The 24,989-nt window shown below is 39.3% G+C and overlaps 1 protein-coding gene across 2 annotated transcripts in view; it reads left to right on the forward strand.

The window, feature by feature from the left end:
- The window catches only part of PHLPP1 (PH domain and leucine rich repeat protein phosphatase 1), a 101,298-nt gene that overhangs the window by 23,568 nt on the left and 52,741 nt on the right, over nucleotides 1-24,989 (forward strand). For both annotated transcript variants that reach the window (XM_026079832.1, XM_026079831.1), the window contains exons 2-3: nucleotides 14,614-14,810; nucleotides 17,040-17,165. In XM_026079832.1, the coding sequence (XP_025935617.1) occupies nucleotides 14,661-14,810; nucleotides 17,040-17,165 (276 nt within the window). In that variant the 5' untranslated portion in view covers nucleotides 14,614-14,660. The remainder of the gene's footprint in view (nucleotides 1-14,613; nucleotides 14,811-17,039; nucleotides 17,166-24,989) is intronic.

The raw sequence follows: 24,989 nt of genomic DNA on the forward strand, positions 1-24,989 counted from the left end.
AAAGCCAGCAGGAGGCCAGTACAAAAACATAGATTTTTGAGGCAAGACAAACTGAGGCAGTCAGGAAATGCCTTTTGCTTTTCCACGCTGGAGAGGCAGTGCTCCCTCCCTCCGTACTTCTGCTGAACCCTTGTGGGCATTCCATTGAGGAATTCCTGTTCATAAGTCTATCTCTTGTTTCCTTTTAGCTGTGTCACCAGGCACTTGGTTCCCCAAGATCTCGTAGGGATGGTTCTACTGGTGGTGGCAGCAACAGCTTCCTGCTTGGTGCTTGAACCAGAGATGGCATGCTTTTAGGGCCTAAATCCTTCTCCCCGTACCCATACACGCGTATACATCTGCACACCCACACACCCCTACATGAAGATGGCAATAGCGGTTCCAAGCTCAATTATAACAGAGAAGGAATTCAGTTATTTGGGCAGCGATAGCTGACTGAGCAGCTGTTCCCCATTTTCTTGGGGAGGTGGGGGGGACTCAGCAAAATTTGGCCTATTGCCTAATGCTGTGAGATATGTTTGCCGATGCCAATTTAGGTTTGTGAGTTTGTTGTGTGGGCAGACTGATGAACCAACTCTGGTGACTTAGACAAGTTGAATCCAGCAGAATTTCATGAGTAGTTTCATCAGCCTTCTAGTAAGAGTGGAAGAACAGGCTTAATTTCAGTTGCTACTGATAAAATAATTTTGTCTGGTCCTCTTATTGGAATGTCTTTCCCAAGTGTACTATCTCTTCTTGTAAGCCAATGTACGCTCTCAAAATTGTTTTCTTCTCTTCTTACTTTCTGTAAGATCCCCCAGCTTTAAGGGAAGCTGTTTTCAGGCATGTATCCTTCATTTTTTGGTGTGTGCATATCCAGAAGAGTAATGAAGTACAAGAGAAAATAAATCTGTTTGAATCCTTCTGCCTTTAATATTGTGGTAAAAACTTGGCTTTGAATAATTTTATGGTGTTTCATTGTTCTTTCGGTAGTCAAAGGTGATCTGTCTAGCTATAGGAAATCTTTTGATACTTAAAATGCCAGTAAATTAGGTCATCTATTAATCAGTTCACTTGACAGAACCATATAACAAACATTTTTTTAATCATTAATACAAATACCACTGATCTGAAGTGAAATAGAATGTTACCAGTTTGGAGGTCCACTGTATGTTTGGCATTTTGTACCCAACATATTTTCTTTGTTCAAAGTAAATAGTTCAAATGTAATTAATTTTAATGTTCTCTTTGCTCCTAATAATAAAGTTCACTGGATAGATCTTTATTTTTGTTTCTACAGTATTATAAACAAAACTAAAGCACTGACAATCCACAGAGGACTAAAAAACAGCTTGTAAGTATAATATATCCTTGACCTCTTCCTTTCCTTTCTTACTGGGGTGGAGATGAAGATATTTGAAACATAAATAGATTGTGTCCAAAAAAAAAAAATTCTTTGGGAGTTTCAGTTCTCCTATTTCCAAGGAGGGTGAACGGGCAGAATAATCAAAAAGATGGTATTTTGGGAAGGAGTATTTTCAAAATTTATCCAAACACTTTTAAAACTTAATCCTGTGAATGTGAGTGTTTGTGAATGGGATATCATCATGAGCTTTTCCTGTGTTTTTCCGACAAAGTGCTTTATATATGTTTTAGAGGGATCAGCACTAGTGGTGATCTCTGAAGAATGGCTTTATATTGTGGATGTGTTGCTATATTCCATAACAGAGCAGAGCTCTGAAAAAGGGAGGGAAGAAGAGGACTCTGGTGCCCGTTCCCTTGTTCCGTCTCTGCTCAGTTTAGTACAGTGGCAGGTGAGACAGCGCAGAGGAGGCTTTGTGCCGTGAGCTTGTGTGGTTGTGGAGTCCAGACCGTTTGCATTCCACTGCATTCCACTTGCAACCTACGAAATGACTTTCAGTAAAACAAATGTGATGTGATCTGTTGCTTTATAAGGACCTGAAGACTTAAAAGACAGGACAGTTAGATTGGGTGGATCAAAATACAGACCTTGAAGAAACTAAATCTTGTGTATTCTAGTTTTTTTTCCCTGCTTACATTTTTTTTTTACAGTTTTAATTAAGAGGTTAATATGTGTTGAATTAAAACAATGTGTGCCTGCTCTCTCTTGCATACGCTGTCTTGTGCATGTGTCCTCATGTGCTCATGCTGTTTTTTTTTTTTTTTTGGTGCTAGTTTTGGAGGTGAAACTGTTTCAGTTGTGCTTTTCCTAAGCAGACGTTTAAATACAGTGTATCTTCAACCACCATTTTCTTTTCCCATGATACAGAAAGCATTAATTTCTATGGCAAAAATATGAAATATTACTGTGGTCTGACCATGATCAAAATACCTAAATACATACTTGTGCTGGACTATATGGAACTCTGTCCAGCTGGACTGCTCTTATCTTTTGGTATTGAGAGGTCTTGGATTAAAATGCCAGTAAAGAAGGTGCTCAGCCTTCAGGATGGGTGCCTCAGCTACACAGGTAGGCACTTCAGACTTTGCATGATGGCATTTCTCTGAGAGGAGAGAGCTTTGCCAGGTAGTCCTAGCTTCAAATTTATCCCACCAGTGTTGTAGAAAGCACTCATGGGGAGTACTAACAGAGTTCTTTCTAAAATTATTGTGAACCAGGGTTTAAGTGGTGCTCTGAGGAACTTTCAAGCTCCTGGGGTTGTTTTTAGCACACTCACTTTCCTGCCAAAGCTGAATTTACAAACTTATTTTGATTTATCTTAGACAACTTCCTGACCTAAAACTGACTTTGGGAGCTCTAAATCAGACTACATACTTGTAAAACTGGACCTTTGCATAGGCTTTTTCTCCCCTTGCTGTGGGTGAGGAAATTTTCTCCTTTTTTTTATTAATAAAGCTGCACAACATGAAACAATTCTTAGTGAGGCTTATTAGCTACCAGGTGTGATGGTCTTTTCACAGACCTTTTGAGTGCTTTGGGCAGAAAACTGATTGGTTTGGAGATGACTCAGATGTGTGATAGTTGATTTAGAGAGGGAATGGAAAAAGCTGATCTTTTCTGGTTTTTTTCCCCTCCCCTTTGTAATAAAATCATATAACATGCACTCCCAGACAATTCCCGTATGCTGTCCGGTTACTTATAGTCTCTGTGGTAGAAAAGAGAAGAAACAGTGTTAAACCTGGTATCTGTGGGCATATGATAAATCTGCTCTGCCTCTGTTTCCAAGACTAGAAAGGCATTGGGAAAATGTTCCCTTTCATGTGTCTTCCTGATACGTATCTCCCACTGCCTGCTGTTTCCTTGTTCTCGTGCTTTGTGAAACCAACCTTCTATTCCTCATCTTTGTTTCTCTCTGGAATTTGGTCTGAACTATGGAGTTTTGATATAAGTTGTCTCTTATTGCCGCATACTTTCAAGTGTTTATAGACAAATTTGATGCATGTCAGCATAACCTGATTGTCATGTAAATTAAAAAAAAATTTTTGAATGACACAATCCTATTTAAGAGTAATCGAAGGGCGTGTGTTCTCCAGCAACGAAACAACGTCAGCTATAAGCAGGCAGAAATCAAGGTAGTGAAACTTTCTAAGGGTACCTGTTGGTCCTTTCTCTCCGTTTTCAGCATCCAGTCTTCTCTGCAGGATTGTTTTGAAGCTGCTAAGAGCAAACTGATGACAAAGGACTGTTATGGGTGTTAGCAGGAACAGTCTCTAGCTCTGGAGTCGCAGGAGAGAAGGGGAGACAGGTGCCAGCGAAGAGTCCTGGCCTGCTGCAGTTCTCACTTGCAGCTGAAGTTCTACTCCGTCCCATTTACTGAAGTCAAAGCTGTAAACCCAAAAGGCTCCTACTTAGATTTGCTATTAAAAAAAGTTTGTCTAAGCATATTACTTACACAAACATGCATGCATGCACACACACACACACATTGGCTACTATTATATGGAAAAAGCAGGCCAGGCATAGATATAAAATGTCTGAGCCAAGCTTACATAGCGAGTTGTGAGCAGACTGGCTTATGTAATGGAGTAAGACTGTTTTATAGGGACATTGCCCAGCCAGAATTCCTTCTTGTCTTAGCAAGGAAACCTTGTATTAATGAAACTGAATTTGAAATGTTTAGTGTTTAAGGCTGTGCCAGGTAGTCTGTCCAACTAATGTGCTTATGCCATTTCTGCTGGGTTTTGTATTTTTTCTGTCTCTGTGCGGCTTGAAGTAGTCGGTCCATTTTTACCTACTTGTTTCACTTTTTATATTTATTAGATAATGCAGCATTTGATTGTAGGTGCTTGATAGTTTTAAATCCAACGTTCTGGCTTTCTTTTTACAGTGCTAAACTTTGGAGAGACTTGACCAGACAGTGTCTAACATCTTTACATGTTGTTCCATCTCAAAATGCTTTGGGATCTTTAAGCTAGACCTAATTGAGATGTGCTAGTCATAGCCTTGCAATACTGTACAGAATTGTTTTGACATAAACTGCTTATCAGATGAGTTTTATAATAAAAGTTACATTTAGATTTTGATCTGTACAATAATACTGGTACAGCAATCTATTGTAGGAAATGTCATATACTCTAAAATGCGTTACCTTTGCAAAGATTTAGATTATCATATACTTTTAGAAATGTTATAGAATACCGGATCTGGTTTCTTCTGATGAAAGAGCAAGGAGAGAATTGCTGTACTAACAACTTGAATACATTTAATGCACAAAATAGTTTGTCCTATATATAATAGTTCATGGTTGCTGAAATTTTAGCCTAGAATACCTTGAAAGAGGTGGCATTTGTGTCATGTATGAAGTTCATGTGAAACCATTCTTGAGCTAGTGTGTGTAAAAGTATTTGTTCTTCTGTAGCTCTGTAAGCTGAGCTGTTCAGCTAAATTGATCATGTCTTTACATTTGACCAGCCACATCTTACTGTGCTCAGAATAAGGTAGGTGCAGGGATGGGGAGGAGAGGGAGTTGTCTTGTTTTTTTACTGGCAAAACTGGTTTTCATCTTTCTGTCATGGTATTAAGACATGCAGATGAACTACTGCCAGGGGCTGCCGTCGTTCCTTCTCAGAGGAGTGTGTGTTCAAGTAGTTATTTTGAGCTTACGTTACTATACTTCATCTTGAGCATCTAACGCTGATAAAACCTGAAAGCCGCAGTTAACTTCAGTGGAGTTATCAGTGCAGTTTTGCTCTTAAATTCCATCAAGACTACAGCTTTGCCTAAAACAGTTGGTTAGCTCAGAGCTTTTGCCAATATAGCAATTGCGTTAGACAGGGTAAGTATCCTTTGGGATGCCAGGGATTTTACTGTGCTTGTAGCTTTATTGTGTGTTGGAAATATAATAAGTAGAATTCAATTTTGCATGACTTCACAAAAATGAATGCACGTTTCCAGGATTCTCTTCAGCTGTGCTTTATGAGGATTGGGAAGGGGGGGAGAAAGGGGAAAGATCAGACTGAGCAGTCATTGGGTCCTATCCTACTGAAATTGTACAGGTTCCCTTGCTGATACTGCTGGCGTATTTGTGAGGTTTAGATTTTTGGCCCCATCTGTTAAATTCCTGGGTCTAACAGTAGTGCATACAACTGTAAAACTGTTCAGGAAGTTGAGCTTCCTGAGGTCATCTTAATAAGGGATAACATGAAATCTGTTGCTGAAGTATTGTTTTTATGAACTATACTGGTAAGAGATGTGATCAGGTACTGGTGCAAATCTTCTCAATATTAGGCTTATTCTGCATTAAATTTACTTTTGGCAAAAATATTTGGTAGAAGATTAATCAAAAATCTTCTTCAGTAGCTTTCTTAAATGAATCTTAAGTTCAAGATGAGAAAGCTGTTTTAGATAGTACTTCCTGGATGCTCTAGACCAATACTGTAGCCTCCTATTACCTTGTTAAAGCACAGGAGAAAGAAGACTTTTTCTCTTGATGGTTCCTTCTCCTCACTGCATTTCAATTATTTTTCCACACAGAGGTGACGTACGATAATTTTCCAAAGGAGTGGGTATTGAGGTTTACTGCTGAAGAATAGGAAGCTCTCTCTCCACTAAAAGCTTTCTTCAAGCTGAAGTATTTGGATATAACAATAGATTTCAACTCACACTCCGTATATTTCTCATGTAAGCAAAAGTCAGGACATCAAGGGAGCCTTGAGCGTCTCTTTGTCTTGCTGCAATAAATGAACAACCTGCCTGCACATTACTTGCTTTAATTTCCTGCAGACAAGGGAGGGGGATAGGAATGCTTGGGGCCGGGAGCTTGAGTGTGACAGACCTGCGTTTCAGCCACAGGAATGCTCTGTAGGGAATGATAAGATGAAGAGTTTAAGGGAGTGGGTTCCTCCCTCCCTTTTTTTTCCTCCCCATATGCATGCTATACTCTACAGCTAAAGGCTTTCAAAATATATTTGTGCTGCTACATCTGGAACTCGTTATGGTCACAACAACTGGATACTAAGACTCGGGGTGCACTGCCTCTACGTAGTAATCCAGAGGAGCTGTCACTGTGCTTGCTTGCTTTTAATTGCAAGCAACATCCTGTTCACTGTTGTACCTCCTACCTGAGCCTGTTGCCTGTCTTAACTTGTCCCAGCACAGGATTCATGCTAGGTTAACACTGATTTTTTTTTTATTTATTTTTTTTTAATGACTTCTGCTGAGTCACTATTAGCTTTTTCAGAAGCTTTTGTCTTACACAGGTTGATTTAGCTTTTGACACTAAAGCAATTGCAGCCATTTTCCACTGATAAATACATAATGCTTGATAGAAATGCCTTTTTAAAAAGTCTTTTTTTGTTATTTTTTTTATCTACAGTATCTTTTTAAGTGTTGATACCATCTTATTAGGGTTTATTGATGGAGGTGGTGAGTCTTGTGAGAACAGGATACAAGGAATAATCCAGTGAACAAAAACTGAACTCTATCTCAGTGGAAGAAAGAATAGAGGGACACTTTCTGCATTGTGAAATGCATACAAACCTTTTTCTCCAGTAAGGATTTTATATAAATGGAAAGCAGGATTATTGCTATAAAACTAATAGATATGTTTTATTCTATCACATCATATAGTGATAATGCTTCTCTTTAAGGAAGATCTTGTTGTAAAGTTGGAATATACTTCACAATTACTAAAAGCTTGTCCATCTGCCTGTTTTGTCTCATAATGAATGTCTCTTTAAAGAAAAAAATGAGGTAACACAATTCTATAAAATCCAGCCTTTATGGTCTACTTCTATTTCTTGGGTGAAAAGGTAACAGTCCTCAAGTACTAGAAATTGAACTGCTAATTTGTAGAGGAAATATAACCACTTCAGAGCTTCCCCCAGCCCCCAAATTAAAACAGAATGCAGCAAAATGGGGAGTATAAAGAGTAAAGTCTATTCTAATAGTTACATGCCCATAAAAACAGTATAATGGTGACTTGAGTCCTTGTTCAGCAGAGCAAACTGTTATGGAAAGTTAGGCTCGCTGGCCTCCGTAACAGGGTCCGACCCTAGGTTCCTGCTGAGGCAGAAGTTCGAAGTCAGATTGGAGAGAAATAAAATTTAACAATACACATGTGGTAATTACAGCTCGAGCTGGGTGCCTCTGAAGAGGGACCCCGAACAAAGAAATCCCTGCGCAATTATACCCTTACAATCTAAATTCCCCACCCCTTAAGCGATAGTTTGGACCAATAGTAATAGTTAGGTCTGGGTTCTTCCCCTTCTTCCTTGGGCCCCTTCATTGTCTCTAGGCAGGCTGCTTCTTTTCTTATCTTCAAGGTTGGCTGCTCCTGCTGTCCGTGTAACTTCTTTATCCCTCCAGCTTGAACCGGCTCAGGGGCCCCCTTTTACTTATCTAAGTAAAAGTTCACAGCCTGAGGCCTAAGGCTTCAGCAAATTTAGCTACTAATGCTAAGCAAGTTATGCTAAGCAATTAATTCTAGACAGCTTCAGTCCGATATTCTCTAACAAATACAAAATCAATCAACAGCCACATGATAAGTCTCGTAGGAATTTTTAAGGGTCTAAGTAGATTTGAATGCAAAGATGCAAATCCTGGTTTTGGAAGAGGATGGTTTTCCAGGTTAAAATATTACTTGGTTACCTTTGCAAAAGCATCCTCTGTTGATTGCTGTCAGGGACTACTAGATTAGATGAATCCTTGATCTTAGTTAACTGTAAGAACAGCTAATTCTCTGCCTTTGTTCTTAAATTATGAGTGTAGCAACTTCAGCAAGGAAAAATCCACTTGAAGCTTTTTTTTTTTTTTTATAAGCATGTAACTGTGTGTAGGCTTTCCTCATGAGTTTAAAGTAAAAAATATGAGAGCAGTACAATAGTTTCAGAATTATGTTACTTGTATTTTTCTGCTGCCTTGCCCTGCTCCAGCTTTTTTTATCCAACTTGCTGCTTTCTTTTTATACATCTCATTGTGTTGGGGCCTTGCCTGAAGTCATCACTGCTGTCCTTGCTTTGACAAGAATGCAGGAGGAAGCAGCCTTAAATGACTGAGAAGCTTCCAAAATATCCTGGGCCATAGCTTTCTCTGTATTTACTGAAAGAGCTTGGGTAAGAGTAGAAATAGGCAATGTGATCTGGTATTAGGGGTTCAGCAATGACTGTTCATTCCAATGCTCTCTCCTGAAGGTGGGCAAAGACATTCAAGGGCTCTCAGTGTTTTTAAGCTAATTGAGCCCTGTTTGCACTTGTAATTAGACAAAGCCTTGGCTTGGGCTTGTTTGCCTGCTTTCACTGGTCAGTGCAGTTGTTGCCTACCAGCGCCTAAGGGAGGGAGGTGCGGGGGGGATGTAGACAAGGCCAGTGTGAAGTGCTCTTGATTTCCACTCAGAGGTATGTCTGAGAAGATACTGCAGGTATGAGCTGAGAGACTTGCACCCTCTCAACAGATTTCACCAGGTCAGCTAGGAAATACTTCAACTTCTCGTAGTGGATTTCATCCAAAGTCTTCAGAATTGCATGGTAGGTTTGAGGGGGGTGTCCCCAATGTATACTGTGAAGAGACTTGATGCTCACAAAGTGCTAGTGTGTGAAATGTCTTATTTGTGAAACCACTCACTGAAAGCTGTGGGAGGGCTTAATTACATATCCCCTTCAGCACAGCTACCGTGTTACAGCTCTGGCCACTGCTTGCCATCCCTCTGTTCTCCATGCTGTACTACTCACCATGAGCTGTTCCTAAGCTTTTTCAATCAAAAAGAGATGCAAGACCTAAAGCAGCCTATTTTGTCTGAAAGGGCTTAGGGACAGCTTACCATGAGCAGCTGATGCAGGAGGGTTGATGCAATGTGGGCCTCAGGCCAAGGACCCAACAAGGAACAGATGAGAAGGACGACCTCTTTAGCTGGCCCAGCTGTAGCTGGAAAAGGATGTCCCTAAATTAGGCACTGAAAAACTGAGTCATTCTGTCACTTCTGAAAATCCTCGAACTTAGACATTATTCCTACTGAATACATCCTGTGACAGGATGTATAATTGTATTTTTGAACAGCAAAACTAGATGTTTTTATTGTTAGACAATACCTGAGACAGCTCTGAGAGGGCAATCTTTCAAGTTAGCCAGGCTGACTGTGTCATACAGGCCTAGGAGAATTTTTAGTTTTCATTCTGTCAGACCAATATTAGTAATAAAAATAAAACCCACTGCACAGAAGTGAACATGTTTCTTATGTCAACACTTTTCCCCACTCTTATTTTGGTAATGTCTTAAATAACTCTTTACAGGCAGACTTTATTGGCTGTACTTTTCGAACAGGGTGGAATAATAAGTACTCGCAACTTAATCAGATTTATAACTGCAGAGGTTTTTTTCCAAATACTTTTATGTCCCATAATGAGCTGGTCTCTTATAACTTCTTATAGTAATGTATTCCATATGCCTTCCATTGCTAGGATAAAGAGCTTTATTCTGGAATCCAAAGCAAGTGACTATGGGTATTTAATAAGGTTTGAAGTCTTTGCACCAGGCAGGATGTCAGTACGTTGCGTACCCAGAGCTGCTTCAAGCTGCTTGTGGGGAGGTCTTAGGTTTTTGACATTATAGAAGGATCACTGGTGTCCCATCCATGCTTCCTGTTAAGTACGGTTCTTGGTCTAAACAACAGTCCTGCCTTTTAAATCAGAGACCGTGCTTTTCTCTATGTCCTTGTTCTGAATACCACTAATTTCCCTCCAGGTCTTAAGGCAAACTAAAACTGAGAGGAACTCAACCATGAATGTCAAGATAGCCGAATTAATGGTCTGTTCGTAATTCCTTGAGGCATCTCCTCTAATGCCTTGTGTAGAACAAAAGTCCGGTTGTGGATGTGCTGTGCTTCGGAGTTGCTGTAGTTCTGGAGTCCTGACAGGAATGAAGAATAATCTTTTCATGGTTTCTTGCTGAAATACCCAAACTGCTCTGGTTGGGTTTAACATTTGAAAAGCCTTTTCTGGCATGCAACTCTTCTAGATGTTTTGGCATACTTGCGTCCACTCTGATCAAGGCAGCAATAATTATCTTCAGGTTTTTGGCAGGAACTGAATTTGTGTTTCAAGTCACAAAGGATCATAGTTACCTTTTTATCTGCAGAACTGTCAGCTTCAAAATAATAAGCCTCTAGGAAAACTCATCTACTCCCTTTGGGTATAGTAAAAACTGAAGAAAAATCTGAATGTGAATCTTTCACTATCTCCTCAAGTGCAAATTGGAAGTCTGTCAGACGGATTGAGGAAGGTAATTTCAGAACTGCTGATCCTTTTACTGACAACAGTATTTTCACCAGCACTGGTAGGTTACCTCAACAATTGATTTATTTTGCTGGTGACACTATGATTATCCAATAATTTGTGCTCTTTGTTGCCTCTTGATCCTTAGTCTAAAGAAGTTCTAGTGAAGTTTTAATTGTCTGTCCCTCCTCTAAACTCTGAAAAAGGTCATCTGCATCAATTGTGGATGCCTTCTCATTTGATTATTTTTCAGGCTGTGAAAAATAAATGTGGATACATTTGAGTCTTAGCTCTTTTTCCTGCTCCCTCCTGTCACTGCTGTGCTTTATTGCAGTAGCTGGGCTCTGGGGCAGTGGGCGACTCTGCCACCTGCTGCTTTCCTCAGTGAAGTGAGGAGCAGCAAGTATTGGGATTGCTTTGCTCTGTTTTCAATTCCCATCCCTCTTTTGTTGTGGCAGTATCTCCATAGCTTGCTGTCGTTTAAACTTTTCCTGTTCTTTATGCTCTTCTGGCAGCAAATAGCTGAGCTTTTTAAAGCTGCAGTCTGTTCAAGCTTGTCTTTCAGTAGGCAGAGTTGCTTCCTGTTAGACGGCTTTTGCTCCAAATTATCTGCACCACTTCTGGGGATTTAGGGGTCCGGTTCCACTATTAGTTGATATCTCCTTGAATAACCATTATTTAAACTTAAAATAAGCCAGCAGCTTTTGCCATTTGGTGAATTTTTCTCTTGCATAATAATAGTATGCTGTGATACTACTAAATTTCAATGGCTACAACCCTTTAACAGGAAGAAAACTGAATGATATGTGAGCAGATTGTTTCAGGCAACATGTGATCCAATATTAAATGTAGACTTTTCAAGTTATGTAGTGGTGTGGACGAGAATATGAAGAGAGAAACAGTTTGTTTTAAAGAAGGAGGTTCAGCATTGTATACTTTCTCATTAGGACTGTTCTAGCTTTCATGCAGCAAGGAGCAGAACTTGCTAGGAAAAGTGTGTCTTAAATCATTTGAACTTGAAGGGGCTGTTGCAACAGTCTTTGGGAGAATAGCTGAAGATTTTACCCTGGTAATTGTTTCGTCAAATCTGTAGTGTGAGAGAAAGTACAGTTTAAACCTAGCATGAATACTTCAAGTCATAGCTCTGTTCTAGCTTTTCTAGTAAAGATTTATTAACAATAATAATTTACTGTGACTTGCAACTTATAACCACAGTTGAAGTTATCAAAAGTTTGCAGAACTGCCTTTTTGAAAATTATGGGTACTCTTACTGGTCCAGGTATCTCTAATTATGGGGTTAATCCAAGAGAGCAAATTGTTTAGTCTTCTCCCAGGAAGCAGATTTCGCAGGATTCTGATTTTTTTTTTCCTGTAATTTTCTGAAGGTTCTCTAATTTTTCAGCACCCTTTTTGAAGCGTGGACAGCTAGTGTGGTATTCCAGTAATCATTTTCCCAGTGCGGTAGACAGGGTAATGATACTTCTCCACTGCTACTGAATGTTCTCATGTTTCATGCCAGGCCTCTTGGCTGTAGTGGGAGCTCATGTTCTTTGTTATCCACCATAATCCCAAAGAACTTCTGAGGACTGGTGTTGTCCAGGACACAGTTCTCCCTTTATTAGGTGTGACCTATGCTCTGTGTTCCTACAGGGATAAAGTTGAATTCAGCTATATTAAAATACATGACGCTGAATGCCCTTGGCTTCCCAAGGGATTCAGACTGGGCTTTGCAGTCCCGAAGAGTTCCCTCAGCAATGAGTTGTGCTTTTCCAAACAGGTGATAAGTTAGAGCATGCAGCCAGAAACAGACTCTGGGAGACAATCTTGCTTAAAACATTGCTTTTGAGGTGAAACTGTCCATACTCCTAACAACCATTCTTCCTACAACCATACTTCTGGCATTTATCAGGCACTTTTTAGTCCATTACAGAGATGTTATTGCTTTTGTGCGTGGTTAATGCTTTCATCAGTGCTTTGCAGCAGTGTTCTGCACAAGCTAGGTAAAATATCAGTTACTTTGCAACCACATTTTTCATGTTCCAAATGTACAGTTTGATTCAGCTTCTGTATTTAACTAATGCTGAGTTGTTCTCTGTTTTGCTGACTTGTATTCTCTACCAGGCTTTCCATAACTTTGTGTACAATGGACATTCTCCACTTTCACTGTTCTGTTGGGCTTAAGAAAAGTGTTTATCCACAGTTTCTGTTGTTGGATTTGAATTTGCCTGGCAGTGAAATTATTGCTTTCTTGGGGTGACTGGGGTTTTTTTATTATTATTTTAGTAGATGTCAATACCGTGTAGGCATTAGAGTTTCTGTCTTTTAGCTTCAAGCATCAGTAATGTTCCTGCATATCCAACCTGGCAGACATTGGTAGCCTAAATGACAGTGTTTATTAGAGCAGAGCAAGGTTTGAGGTAACCATGCCAGGTCTTGGCTCATTAAACTGGCAGGAAGATTCAAGAAGGCTGCTCTTAAAGATAAAGGCAAGAATTGGTGCAGGATAGGGGGGGGTGAGAGAAGTACTGTGAGTAGGCCATGTGGTAAGTGTCTTCTATCTTCAATGAGGTAGTTTGAAGGAAAGAGCAGACTCATTGAGACAAATGAGCTGTCATATAAGGAGTAGGAGCAAGCTGGAGTAATAGTGTGCAGCAGTCGTCAGTGCCTCGATTTAACTGGCACTGTTCTGAAATATCTGGGTTAGAAGAGAGATTCAACCCTCTGCTTTTCTGGAGTCCTAACCTGTTAATAATTCTTTGTTTTTGAAGTATTTTTATTGAAGATCAGTGTAGGAAGATGAGTGATTTATCTTGGATGTCATGATCAGGAAGCTATGTAGAGGTAACGCAGCCTTTGGTTCTCCATCAAGGCGAACTCCCTTTCAAAGTTTCACTGCCACTGATGTTCTTCCAGAAATCTCAACTAGTTTAACTTAAATATGATTACCTCTTGTCTCTGTTTGCAGGAGACTCAGGATTTTTGGGGGGGATTCAGATGTGGGCTTGATGATTTAGGGTTTGATATGGTAACTTGATGTGGATAAATTCTTTGGATTAAAATGAGCTAATTGTGCTTCTTCCCATTTATGTCCTAAAAGAACTTGGTCCTGTAAGAACAGAGGCAAGAAATGGACACTTGTCTTCATCATGCTACCATTGTTAATGGTTGTTTCTGTAGGAAGCACAATACTATTAGTAGATCAGATTAGTAGACTCTGAGCTGTTTAGAGATGAAGAGTCTTTTAACAGATTTCGTCTAATTGTTAGTCTAACTAATAATCTGAATTATTATAAATAGTGAATTCATTGTAATACAGAGAAAAGTACTTCACTCTTTTTGAAGCTCTAGTTAGACTAAAACAGTGTCATTTGGGGGTTTCATCTAGGTCGTCTCTGTTTACGTTCTGGCTTAGCGCACCATCTCTGCTGTGGGATTTGGGCTGAACAGGGTGGGCTGGAGGGAGTAAGAACTGCACTGCATGGGAAGCTGTATTTATGCTATTCAAACCATGACCTTAAGGATAATGAGAAAAGAGACAGTGAAATGCGAAGGTATGAGTGAATATGCAGTAGTACCTCACCCCTTTTGCAGTTACAGTAGGATGAACATGAACTCAACAGTAAGGTACCTTGTATGGTACCTTGCTGTTGAGAATGAACATTTGATTGCCAGGTCCCATAGAAGAAGGTTGATACCATTAATTGGTACTTCTGTGACTACTGCAGGTTATTGGACTGCAAGACTGTGGTCTGCTCTTCATGATAGCAACTTGTTCATATACTTCTACCTATGAAGGAAATCTGTACTGAAGCCAATACTCCATTATCTGCTGCATGGTTCTGAAGCTGATTTTCATTTGTCATGCAGTGGTCTGTATCTAGAAGACTTGAGTGAAAGTAGCAAAGATTCTCTGTGATAAAGTAGATGCTTTTGTTTCCATTTCAGGAAAGCCCCACAGCATTGGCAGCTCTGAACGGATTCAGCTCTCAGGAATGTACAATGTTCGAAAAGGGAAAATACATTTGCCAGTCAACAGATGGACAAGACGCCAAGCTATCCTTTGTGGAACATGCCTAATTGTCTCATCAGTAAAAGAAAGCCAGACTGGAAAGATGCATGTCCTCCCTTTAATTGGTGGAAAAGTAAGATTTTGCTTTTAGTATTGGCTTGCTAATGCTGTTTGCTTAACCCCTGTCTCTTTACATAGAGAAGATCATATTCAATTATGATGATTTCTTTCCCCAAAAAAGCTTGTTCTGCAGGTGGGATCATCAGAGCAAATAACTGACTTTTGATTGTAGTCAGCTTCCTGCTTAACAATTTACAAAGTTGGATTGAAATGTTAAAGAGCAGTGATAGAAATGCWTTCAATTTTCTGTGGATCACAGTCTCCTTTTCTTGTGTGCAGTGATAAATATTTTATAGGTGCATTCATACACAGCTAAATGATACATACATCTGTATTGTGTATGACCTGTAGTATGCCTCTTTGTCCAGTTTTTATCCATGCTGTGTTACTCTTAAGATATGAAAACCAACCTAAAAGGGCATGGGTTTATTTTGAATACTTGGGGTTTTTTGAGCATTCAGCATTGTATGAGTAGTGGTCTAATGTAAGTGAACAGCAGCAAACATTTTTATTTCCAAAAAGCTGAAGCTGGATTTTTTCTGATTAATTACATCTGTGAAACTTTTAGTGAAGTCAGTAGGATTACACCATTAACAATTTCAGCTTAAATATGGGTTCAGATTACTATTACTGGGTTGGTTACCCAAGGTAATGGGGAAAGAATCCATTTTACTCCCTCAGCCTGAGGTTGAATTTACACCTGAAATAGTTATTTTACTTTTGCATATTGATAAGTTTAATACTTAAGAGTCATTGAGAGAGAAATAAGCTTCTAATGCTCCATACAGAGACTGGAGTTGATTCGTTAATATTCTATGCCAGCAGTGTGAAAAGCAGTCCCTGCTTCTAGGAGTTTTTTCCCATCCCTTTTTACGATTCTTCACGTGATTGTTCAACTCTTTTCTGGATGTGCTGAAGTAGAGACTGTGTCCTCTCTCATAGCAGCTGTGTTCCCACTTTCTGGCAGTGAACGGTATTCCTGGCTGCTGCATATTGGAAAGGGCAGAATTCAGGCCCTCATAGGACTTCTCTTTAAGACAAAAAAGAAATTATTTAAAGAAGGGTTGTGTGCCTTTTCTTAAATGCTTAACATGGAATTTCTAAGTTGTTGTTTTGGCACAAAAATGCCTCCTGTAATGTAAAACATACAGACTGTTAAACTGAAAGTTGACAGCAAATTTAAAAAGAAAAGGAGAATTGAGCTGGGAAAAATGTACTGAGGGCTTCTGCTGACAAAGCTTGGGTGGAGGATGCTTGGCATGGAATTAAGTGTTTTTTAAATTATCGCTCAAAAAATATTCTTCCTCAACCCCATAAATACTCTGCACTTCCTGGTTTGCGAAGGCATTCCAGAATGCAGTGCTGAGACACCGAGACCATAAGTTGTGTGGGACTCCTCGTGTACAGTAGCAGAATGATGTATTCTGGGGTGTTTTTTAGCATGTTGAGAAATGCCAAAGAATTTAATTGGGGTATAAGAGAAGCATTTTGTTAAGCATTTTGTTAAGCCTGTTTTTAATAGCATACTGCTAGTCAGGAGTATAAATTGTGCTCCTTTAAGTCATTTAAAGACAGTTTTAAATGTCTCTCCCTAGGAAACCTTTTATGGTGCTCAGTCTCTCTTAAAATGTTGACATTCTTGGTGTTTTCCTTCTTTGGTTCCTTCATCAAACCTGGAAGTCTCATGTTTTGCATACCTTACTAATAGTGAGCAAAAAGAAGGTTGCAAATACCTGGAATAAAAAATTTAAAAAATAAGACCAAGTTGAAAGGAAACAAACCCAGAGTGCCCTAAACATTGAAAATAGCAGCAACATATGTATTTTCTTTTTATTTCAGTCTTACCAACAACTATCAGCTCAAACTAGAATTCTTGCCAAATCTGTCTCTGCCTGCAGCACTTCAGGTTTGCATATCTCCTGCTCATGTGACATGAGGTTAAGTCACCTGGCAAGAGGGGTGTGGGGGTTTTTTTTGTTGTTTTTTTTTTAATAGAAGATTTTCTAGTATTCTGGAAAATAGAGGTGGGCAGGTTTAAAAGTTCTGTTAAACTGCTTTCAGTTGTCCTGATTCCTTGCTTATGTAGATTTGGTGAATATTTGACACTCAGCTTGAGTACTCAAGAGGGTTAGTACAACTCTTTTTGAAGAGGTCCTTCTGGACACGTTTTAACTTTGCCCTGGGGAGTTCTGCAGAGAGCTTTCAATTCTTATTCACCAACTGTTTTTTGCCTTTACTGCAGGTGGAAGAAGTGAAAAAGCACCAGCATTGCTTAGCATTTAGCTCCTCTGGACCTCAAAGCCAGACCTATTACATTTGTTTTGATAACTTCGCTGAATACTTGCGATGGCTTCGACAAGCATCCAAGGTGAGAGGAACGCTAACTCCTGACCTGTTCTCTCTTGCAGTGGGATGGGGTGTTCTGTGCGTTTCCCCCAGTTCTGCCCCTCACTGAGTGCTCTAGTCCCTCCTCTGGGCTCGTGTGGTCAAGAACTGCTGCTGCTCTTAGCAGTGGTGCACAAAAGGACGCAATTTGGGAGCTCTCAATCATAGGCAGTGGTGAGGTGAATTTTTCTGTGTTCATGCTCAGACTTATTCCTGCTGTTGTTGTGGAAGCAAAGTTCTGTGTTAGACTTTTTCTCCCTTCTCTCATCTTGATCCAGCTGGACGGGTGGAGTGAGATCATTAGAACAGAGATGGAGGGAAATATAACTGTCAATATTTCAGTTTAAAAAGCTTTGTTTCAGTATGAATAAAACCTGAAATAGCATCAGAATTTTTTAATTAATCTCCTACATAGAGCCCAAAGCTTAAATTGTTAGAATAAGGAAATTGTTTTCTGTTGGAAATGTTGCTGAAACTCTCATTAGTTTCATAACTGATTTTTTTTAAACCATCATTTCTATTAATTAGTAAAGCCTTCCTAAACTAAATTTTATACTATGTTTAAAGCAGGCTTTACCATGAGAATTTATGTCCTTCATTATGTTCATTTGACTTTTCAGTTCCATTTTTGTGTTGTTAAAAGGTTGTTTTTGCAATTGTCTCTTACCTTTTAATCCTTGCTACCTTTCATGATAAATTTTCATGATGTCTAAAGCATCTTGTAACTGTGTATCTTGAACCACTGTTTTTTTTATTTTATTTTTATCATTATTATTTTTTTAACCACAGAACTTCTATTGTGCAGGTAGCACTGTCTCTTTGGTTCTCTACTGTGCCTAAACTGTGCATTGGTTCTACCCTTGAAAGGGATATGTGTTCATGCTCTTTGCTATGTTAAAGCAACTTGCTTTATGTAGTATTACTTAAAGATATGTATGGCACACCAGATCTTTTCTGACCATCTTTTTTACATTGCAGTGGTGTATATTGCCAGTGGTACAGGCTGTTGGTGTGATTTTGGGGGGTGGGGGGGGGGGAAGGGGGAGTGGTAGTGGTTTTGTTTCAAGGGGTTTTGTTATTATGTCAAACTTTCTTTGAGCAATAACTACTGCACCTCCCAACATACACATCATTTTAAATGTCTTTTACATTTTCTCTAGTAAGAAGTTTTAAAATTCATTTTAAAGACTCTGTTCTGACATCCCTGCTTGGGTGTGCTAAGCCTCTAGGCAAAAATCCCCAATGCATGTTTTATGAAACCATAAGGTATGGTCTGTCACATTTTGAGTTCTTGTTGCTTTGTGGCTCTCTCTGGGAGAGCAGTGTCCTTTCATCTCCAGAGGCTTTGACATTGGATGAATGAAGGATGAATCTAATGAGCAAGAAAAACAGTGTAAAACAATGAACTTCAGAAGTAGAGATAAATGGTCAGAAAGTCCCTCTGAATTACTGGCAGAATAAGCTTGTTCTGTGTCATGCTGTGCTCCTCTCTTTCTCTCTGGTTCACCCAAATGACCAACAGCATTGGGAAGATAGCCAGCATGAGAGCACATCCCCGTGTAGTCATGATGTCTTTCCATTTTTCTTATGTAAGAGGAGAAAGAAACTGCATAGTTTAAAATGTGTTTTCAGACCGTCAGAACTGAGGAAACTTGCTATGCTCATTTTTTGGTAAAAATATGCTTCACGGAAGAAATGTTGCTTAGTTTTCCCCATCTCCCCACCCCCCCATACTCCATTCTTGTAGTACAAAAACTGAGGTTGAGCTTTTTGGATTCATGGGTTTTGAAGACAGTACGTTGCCACTTCAAGTTGCTTTTTTAATATTTGGGTTTTCTATCCTTAGACTGAAAGACAGACACAGGCATGATTGTATGCAAGGCAGTTGTGTGGGAAGTACTGTGCAGTAACACTGTTTCTAGAGAATAGAAACAGAGAAACTAGTAATGCTACAGTAACTCAAATTTCCTCAAGCAGATGCTGTCCTTGTCCAAATGCTTAAATGTAAGATGGATTGTTTGTGATATACCTGTACAAATAAATGATAGAAAGTTTCAGTATCAGTTCAGTAGTTCAGACAGAGTTCTCGTGCAGGAAAGAAATAACACTTTCTGCAAAATAGTTTGCCTCAGATTTTGCAAACTTGGAAGCTGCTTCAGTTCAAAGTAGTTGAAATACTCTTGCTAACCAAGAAAATACTATATAAAGTTTTGTAGGCCTAATAGCAAATTTAGGTCAGAAGGTGTTATGGCTCTCCAACTTTGAACTTCTAGTTGTTTGTTATGGGCTTGGTCACATGTTCCTTACAGAGTCTTTTTTAATGGTGGTGGGTTATATAATGCTTGCAGCTTTCTGAATTATTATGAATAATACCTAACTTTTTCTAAACCTAGTTGTTATGTAATAGCGTTTGTTTTGAAACTAACATTCATGCTAACTCGGTAATGTTCGGTGATTGTTTTGCTTCTGCAGTTCTTCATGCTCTTGACATATGCTACTGAAAACAGGTTTCTGCTACTTACAAGTATAATGTAAGTTTTAATATAAATTTTAACACAGGAAGAGATTACTGTTAAAATATTTCATTAAAATTTCTCACTTCAGTTTTCAACTATGAAAAATTTGTTGTGTCTGTCTTGTGTATACTTCAAAAGAGCTAGAAGATGATGTTATTTTAGCTTTTAAATAGCAAGCTTAATTTTGAAAGGAAACTTTGCAAAGAATGCTTGCTCTGCACTCTTTCTCCCCACAGAATATTGGCAATGACAACTTTTTTAGTAGTGTTCCAGAATGAGATGAATCCCAATGCTTCACTTCTACAATAAATAAAAGTATGCTAGGGAAAAGATTTTAATTCATGTTTGCAAGGACTTGGGCTCAATTTAATCAAAAGTGAACATCTCTTGTATAATCTGATTCATTCTAACAGTCAAATATATCTTAGGCAAGACAGCTGTCAAGCATTGCCCTAATAGATTTGTTGGAGGGGGTAGTGAATAGGTTTTTGGTTTGGTTTTCTTGTATTTCTGTGTGTGCCTTGAGTTGAACAGTCACTTTCAGGACTGTCTAGAATTATTGCATAAATGCTGACCTAGATATGGAACTTGTTGGTGACATACTTATTTCAAATAGGTCAGTTTTAGATATGCTGATTTAGCCTCAAACAGAATATTTTTAAAAGCAGGAAATGTGCCTTATTCATTAATATTGATAGTTTTCTATGCCACCATGCATTTTTTTTTCCTTTTAATTTTGAAATACTGGAGACCTAATTAAGGAAGCTCGAAAGGAGAACAACAACGACAAATTCAGCCCTTTGTGATCTAATACATTTGTTCTCTTGCCAAATACTGAAAATAAGCTTATGCAATCGGGGGAGGGAGAGCAGAGAGGGAGAGAAAGGGATGTCTTTATGGCTTCACAGAATTTTGTCTGTGTGAAGTTGGCACGATGGTGCTGGAGCTCGCACAGCCACTTGCAGAGGGATCCTGCACTGCTGCTGCTGACTACTTGAGCGTAAGCTGCAGCAGGACAAAGAAGAATGTGCAGCTGATGGTGAAGAGACAGTGAAGAGGGCTTTCCTCATTTGCCACTTCCAAAATTGTGGAAAGGTGGATGATTTAAGAGAACTAAGGGCTAAACCCTTAATGTATTTGGAGAGAGAGGGGTTTTTATGTATAAAATGTAACCGAGTGGTGGAACTTGCTGTCCTGAGGCTTGTGTTTGGGGTGTGATGGTGTTCTCCAGCTGTCTGACACTTCTAACAGCCAGACTGAGTTTAACATTTTGGAATATGTGAAATTGCTGTGCAAGTGCTGGCCACTACATCACTAATGACATGTACAGTTTAGCTAGCATAATAAAATGGTTATCAGTCCTCCATGCTTCAAGGCATACAATTAAAATGGGCCATCAATGCCTGTCTCAGAAATAAAGTACTGCATAGCTTAAATAGGTATGTATTACAGAATTTTATCTTCTTGGAAATGGCATGTATGATTGGGCATTCTGAGATGGGTTATCTGACCCCACAGCACTTACCCCATTTCTGATTTGGAAGAACAAGAACTGTGTTGACAGCTTGTTGCAATAATAATTTCCTGCTTCAGTGTGCTCAGTTCAATGAGGCAGGTAGAGAAAGAGGTGATGAGACACAAGGACTAAATAATGCATGACTGCCTTGTGTATGCTCTCTGTGTGTGGCCATAATATGTACAGATACAGATGTACAGGCATACGTGTGTGTGTGTACACACACACACACACATGCATGCACGCACATATGTATGTATATATATATATATAAAAAATATGTAGGCCACTGTTCTTCAAACACTTCCCAGACTGGATTGCACAACTGTTAACTGTAGCAACAGCATGTTTAGAGGGGAATAAACTGTCATGTGGGGCTTGAATGCCTGGGTGGGTTTACACCTACGCACAAAAAAGAAATTCTTCCTGTGTAAAACATGAGGAATTTCTAGAAGTGACCCTTGGTGGAAAAACTACCAAATTCAGAGTTTTCTTCTGTATGCCTTTGTTTTCCCTTCCCTGTTTCAGTCACCTTTGCCTTGAGGTCTGCAGAGGAAAATATATATGGTGTTCTGGATAATTATAGCCCGCTATTAAAAAAGATAAATTGTGATGTAAATGTACATTATGTTTACAAAGTGCTACAAATAGCAACATTATCATTTTCAAGGGTGATGGACATGCTGCTGTACTGGCTTTATTCCTTTCTCATTAGAGCAGATCACTGTGTTTATAACTACTTGCATTGTTGAACTTGTGGAAAATAATAACAAATTTAGTTTATACTATACAATTAAGTAGTACATGAGCCTCTGCAGCAGTATGCTCCATCCTCCTTGAATTTGTGTAGAGACCTATCAGAAGAAGCAATACTGAACTAACTTTTGCTTTTTTTTAAGTTTCCTAGTTCTGACTAGCTACCTCAATCATTGTTCCAGTTCTCTTTTTAATACAGCAGTTTCAGGATTATTTTTGGAGAATATGCTGTGCAGTGTGAGTCTGAATAGTGTGAAGAGGAGGAAAGTAATGTATGCCTCTAATAATAAGACTTCATTTCTGCTGAGGAAAAGATGGTCTGGGTTCTGACTGAGCATGGTAGCTTGGAGTTATGGACCATATTTATATACATAAGAAACTCGGTAGAATCGAAGAAAGAATTCTTAAGCTTGGTTGCAAAATAGAAGACCAAGCTGATCAGCTTGTGTGATTCACAGGAATGGTGCTGAGGAGATGTAGAGAAATCTGTTGAGTGTTACTGAGTAGAGAAGTATCTGCTTGTCAGTTGTGCTTCATCTACCTTTGAGGTAGCTAAAGATACTCAACTGTGGGACTGCCTTTTCCTTCAGGACAGAAGATTCTGCTCGTTAATTAAAGTGACACGTAATAGACCATATCCATTTGTGCGTGTAGCTCAATCTTTCTCTCAGGTACTGTCAGATACTAATGTGTGACTCTTATTACGCACGGTCAGCCAGCAGAAAGACTGAAATGCAGATTCGAACTTCAGTGTGGAAAACTTTTGCTTTGCAGAACCTTCTAATACAGAATACAGTCTAATACAAAATCTCCTGTAAAGGAGACTTGAAACCAGTAGTCTTATGGATAGATTAGCCCTAGTTTGTACCTGCCYTGGCTTGCCCATTCTCTAATTGACTTTGTTTCGTATATGTTTTGAGATACTCTAATGAGCCGTACCATTCCTACAGAAATCGTTCTTGCAGGGAATTTTATTACCAAACCTCAGTTCTCTCTGGAGGTGTTAAGGACAGGCTGTACTAATGCTTACTGGTCAGAACCAGCTCTGAACACCTTCCCCCCCACACCCAAGCCTTGCCAACAGCACAGAGCTACTGGTAAGGAAGGGAAAATCATATGCAAACATGAAGAAATGTTTTTTCAAGTCTGAGAACAGAAGAATGGGCAAAGCAAACTTGAAGCAACTTTGGTTTTCTTTTGAGTATAACTTTTGAAAGTGTTCCTCTTCCTCTCTCCCTGCAAAACTTATTTTTGTGCCTTCTGTTACTAGAGGTTAGCTGACATTTCGGAAATGAACCTCCATCTTCTATGTGTTTCTTTATACTATGTCTCCTAATAGTTCATCAGTGAAGCTTTGTACTTTAATTCAGCTGGTTAGTTGTCTATGTTAAAATAACTCAGCTGACTCCAAAGTGTGTTATTAGCAACTAAAAGCTTTTCTTTTAATTTCTATTCTAGCCAAGCTATAGCTTCACTGTTTTAATTTTTTTTTCTCCCCTCACTGAAATTTAGTGAGTCTGTGGTCCTTTATTTGGACTTGCTGCCTTCACCTAATAATAGAGTAGTTATTAAAGTGTTGCAGCCAAGAGTGAGAAGTCGAAAACTAAATATTGCCCATGCATCTGGAATAGCTTTCAAGTAATGTCACTTGAAGCCTTTAAGTCAGGTTCTGATACTGAAGCTGAATTTGTGCAGTTCTCACATAAATACAGGATGGTATAACCATGGTTTACAGCTAAAAGCTCAGTGAGATGTTGCAGATGTTGCCTTTTAAAATGTGTTCATTTCCAGAGGATCCCGAAGTGTTTTCAGTTGTCTCTGGTGGTAGAGGGGTGGGAGTGAGCGGGGAAATGTAACTTTGCTCTTAATACAGCTCAAGGGAACTAGGTGTCTGTGTTGAGGAGATCCCACGAGACAATAGGAAGTTGCAAGGACTGATATATTGCACAGTACTTCAGTAATTACAAGCTGATAACTGATTCAGTCTTGACACTGAATGGCCGTAACACTGAGCCTTTCCAACCAAAGTCTAGCAGGGAGGGAAAAAAAGGAGAGGAAATATTAGCAAAAACTAATTTTAGGGAGGTTTGGTCTCCTTAGGCTCTTTCTGTAGTCAGTGGAGAGAGAGGAGGGTCTCTGGGGAGAAGAGGGAGTCAGTGCTGGAGCACAGCTTTAGGCCCCAGGCCAGCAGAGCTGTATTCGTTGTTTGTACAGTATTGTAGAATAGGTGAGCCAGAAGGCCTTGCTGAGTTGCCGTGAAATAATGGCATGGAAAAAGTTTCTCGTTGCAGGATTAGTCTATATAATGCAGAGTGTGCAGCTGTGTGGGAGAACCTGGGTCAGAAATTGGAGACCTAGCGGTACTTTTTTAGAAAAACCTCCCCTTGTGGGACTGGGGAGACTCCGGCAAGGAAGGACGTTTGGAGGCGCTGATAGTCTCATTGGCAAGAGTCCGAAATCTGTAGCAAACGCTGAAAGAAAATCTTTGCTGGAGGGCTGCTCATTGTGAAGTATGGTTACTAGCAGTACAGCTGTTTGTCGTCTTAAATATTAAGCATACCAGAAGTTATATGAAAAAATGAGGTATTTCTCAATTTTTGAGAGACTGTCACCTGTTTGGCAACATTTACTGGAGTGAATATCAGACTAGTTATTTTCAGACAAGCTGTTTTAAGGATGTTACCTACTCCCACCAAATGGATTTTCACATTCCAGAATTGTAAGTAGCTTAATGCTACAGCTAATTACTGCCCCTTAACTCAGAGTCGCATCTTAAGGCTTATCCTTGCAGGGATCTTGTCAGTGTGAACATCCTGAGGTGACTACCACTAAGGTTACAGTACTGAGATCACTCCCTGTATGGTATCAGTTGTCATACTGGTATAGCTATCTGGTCTCTATAAGATGAGCGCTCCTCCTGAGGGAACAAAGAATACTCTTATTCTGGACTAACTTCTGAATAGTTCCAAACATTTCCACATGATAGATGACTAATGTCATCTTTTTGACAAATTCTTGC

The sequence above is a fragment of the Apteryx rowi genome, unplaced genomic scaffold (assembly GCF_003343035.1).
Source record: "Apteryx rowi isolate R43461 unplaced genomic scaffold, aptRow1 scaffold_50, whole genome shotgun sequence".
Classification (NCBI taxonomy): Eukaryota; Metazoa; Chordata; class Aves; order Apterygiformes; family Apterygidae; genus Apteryx; species Apteryx rowi.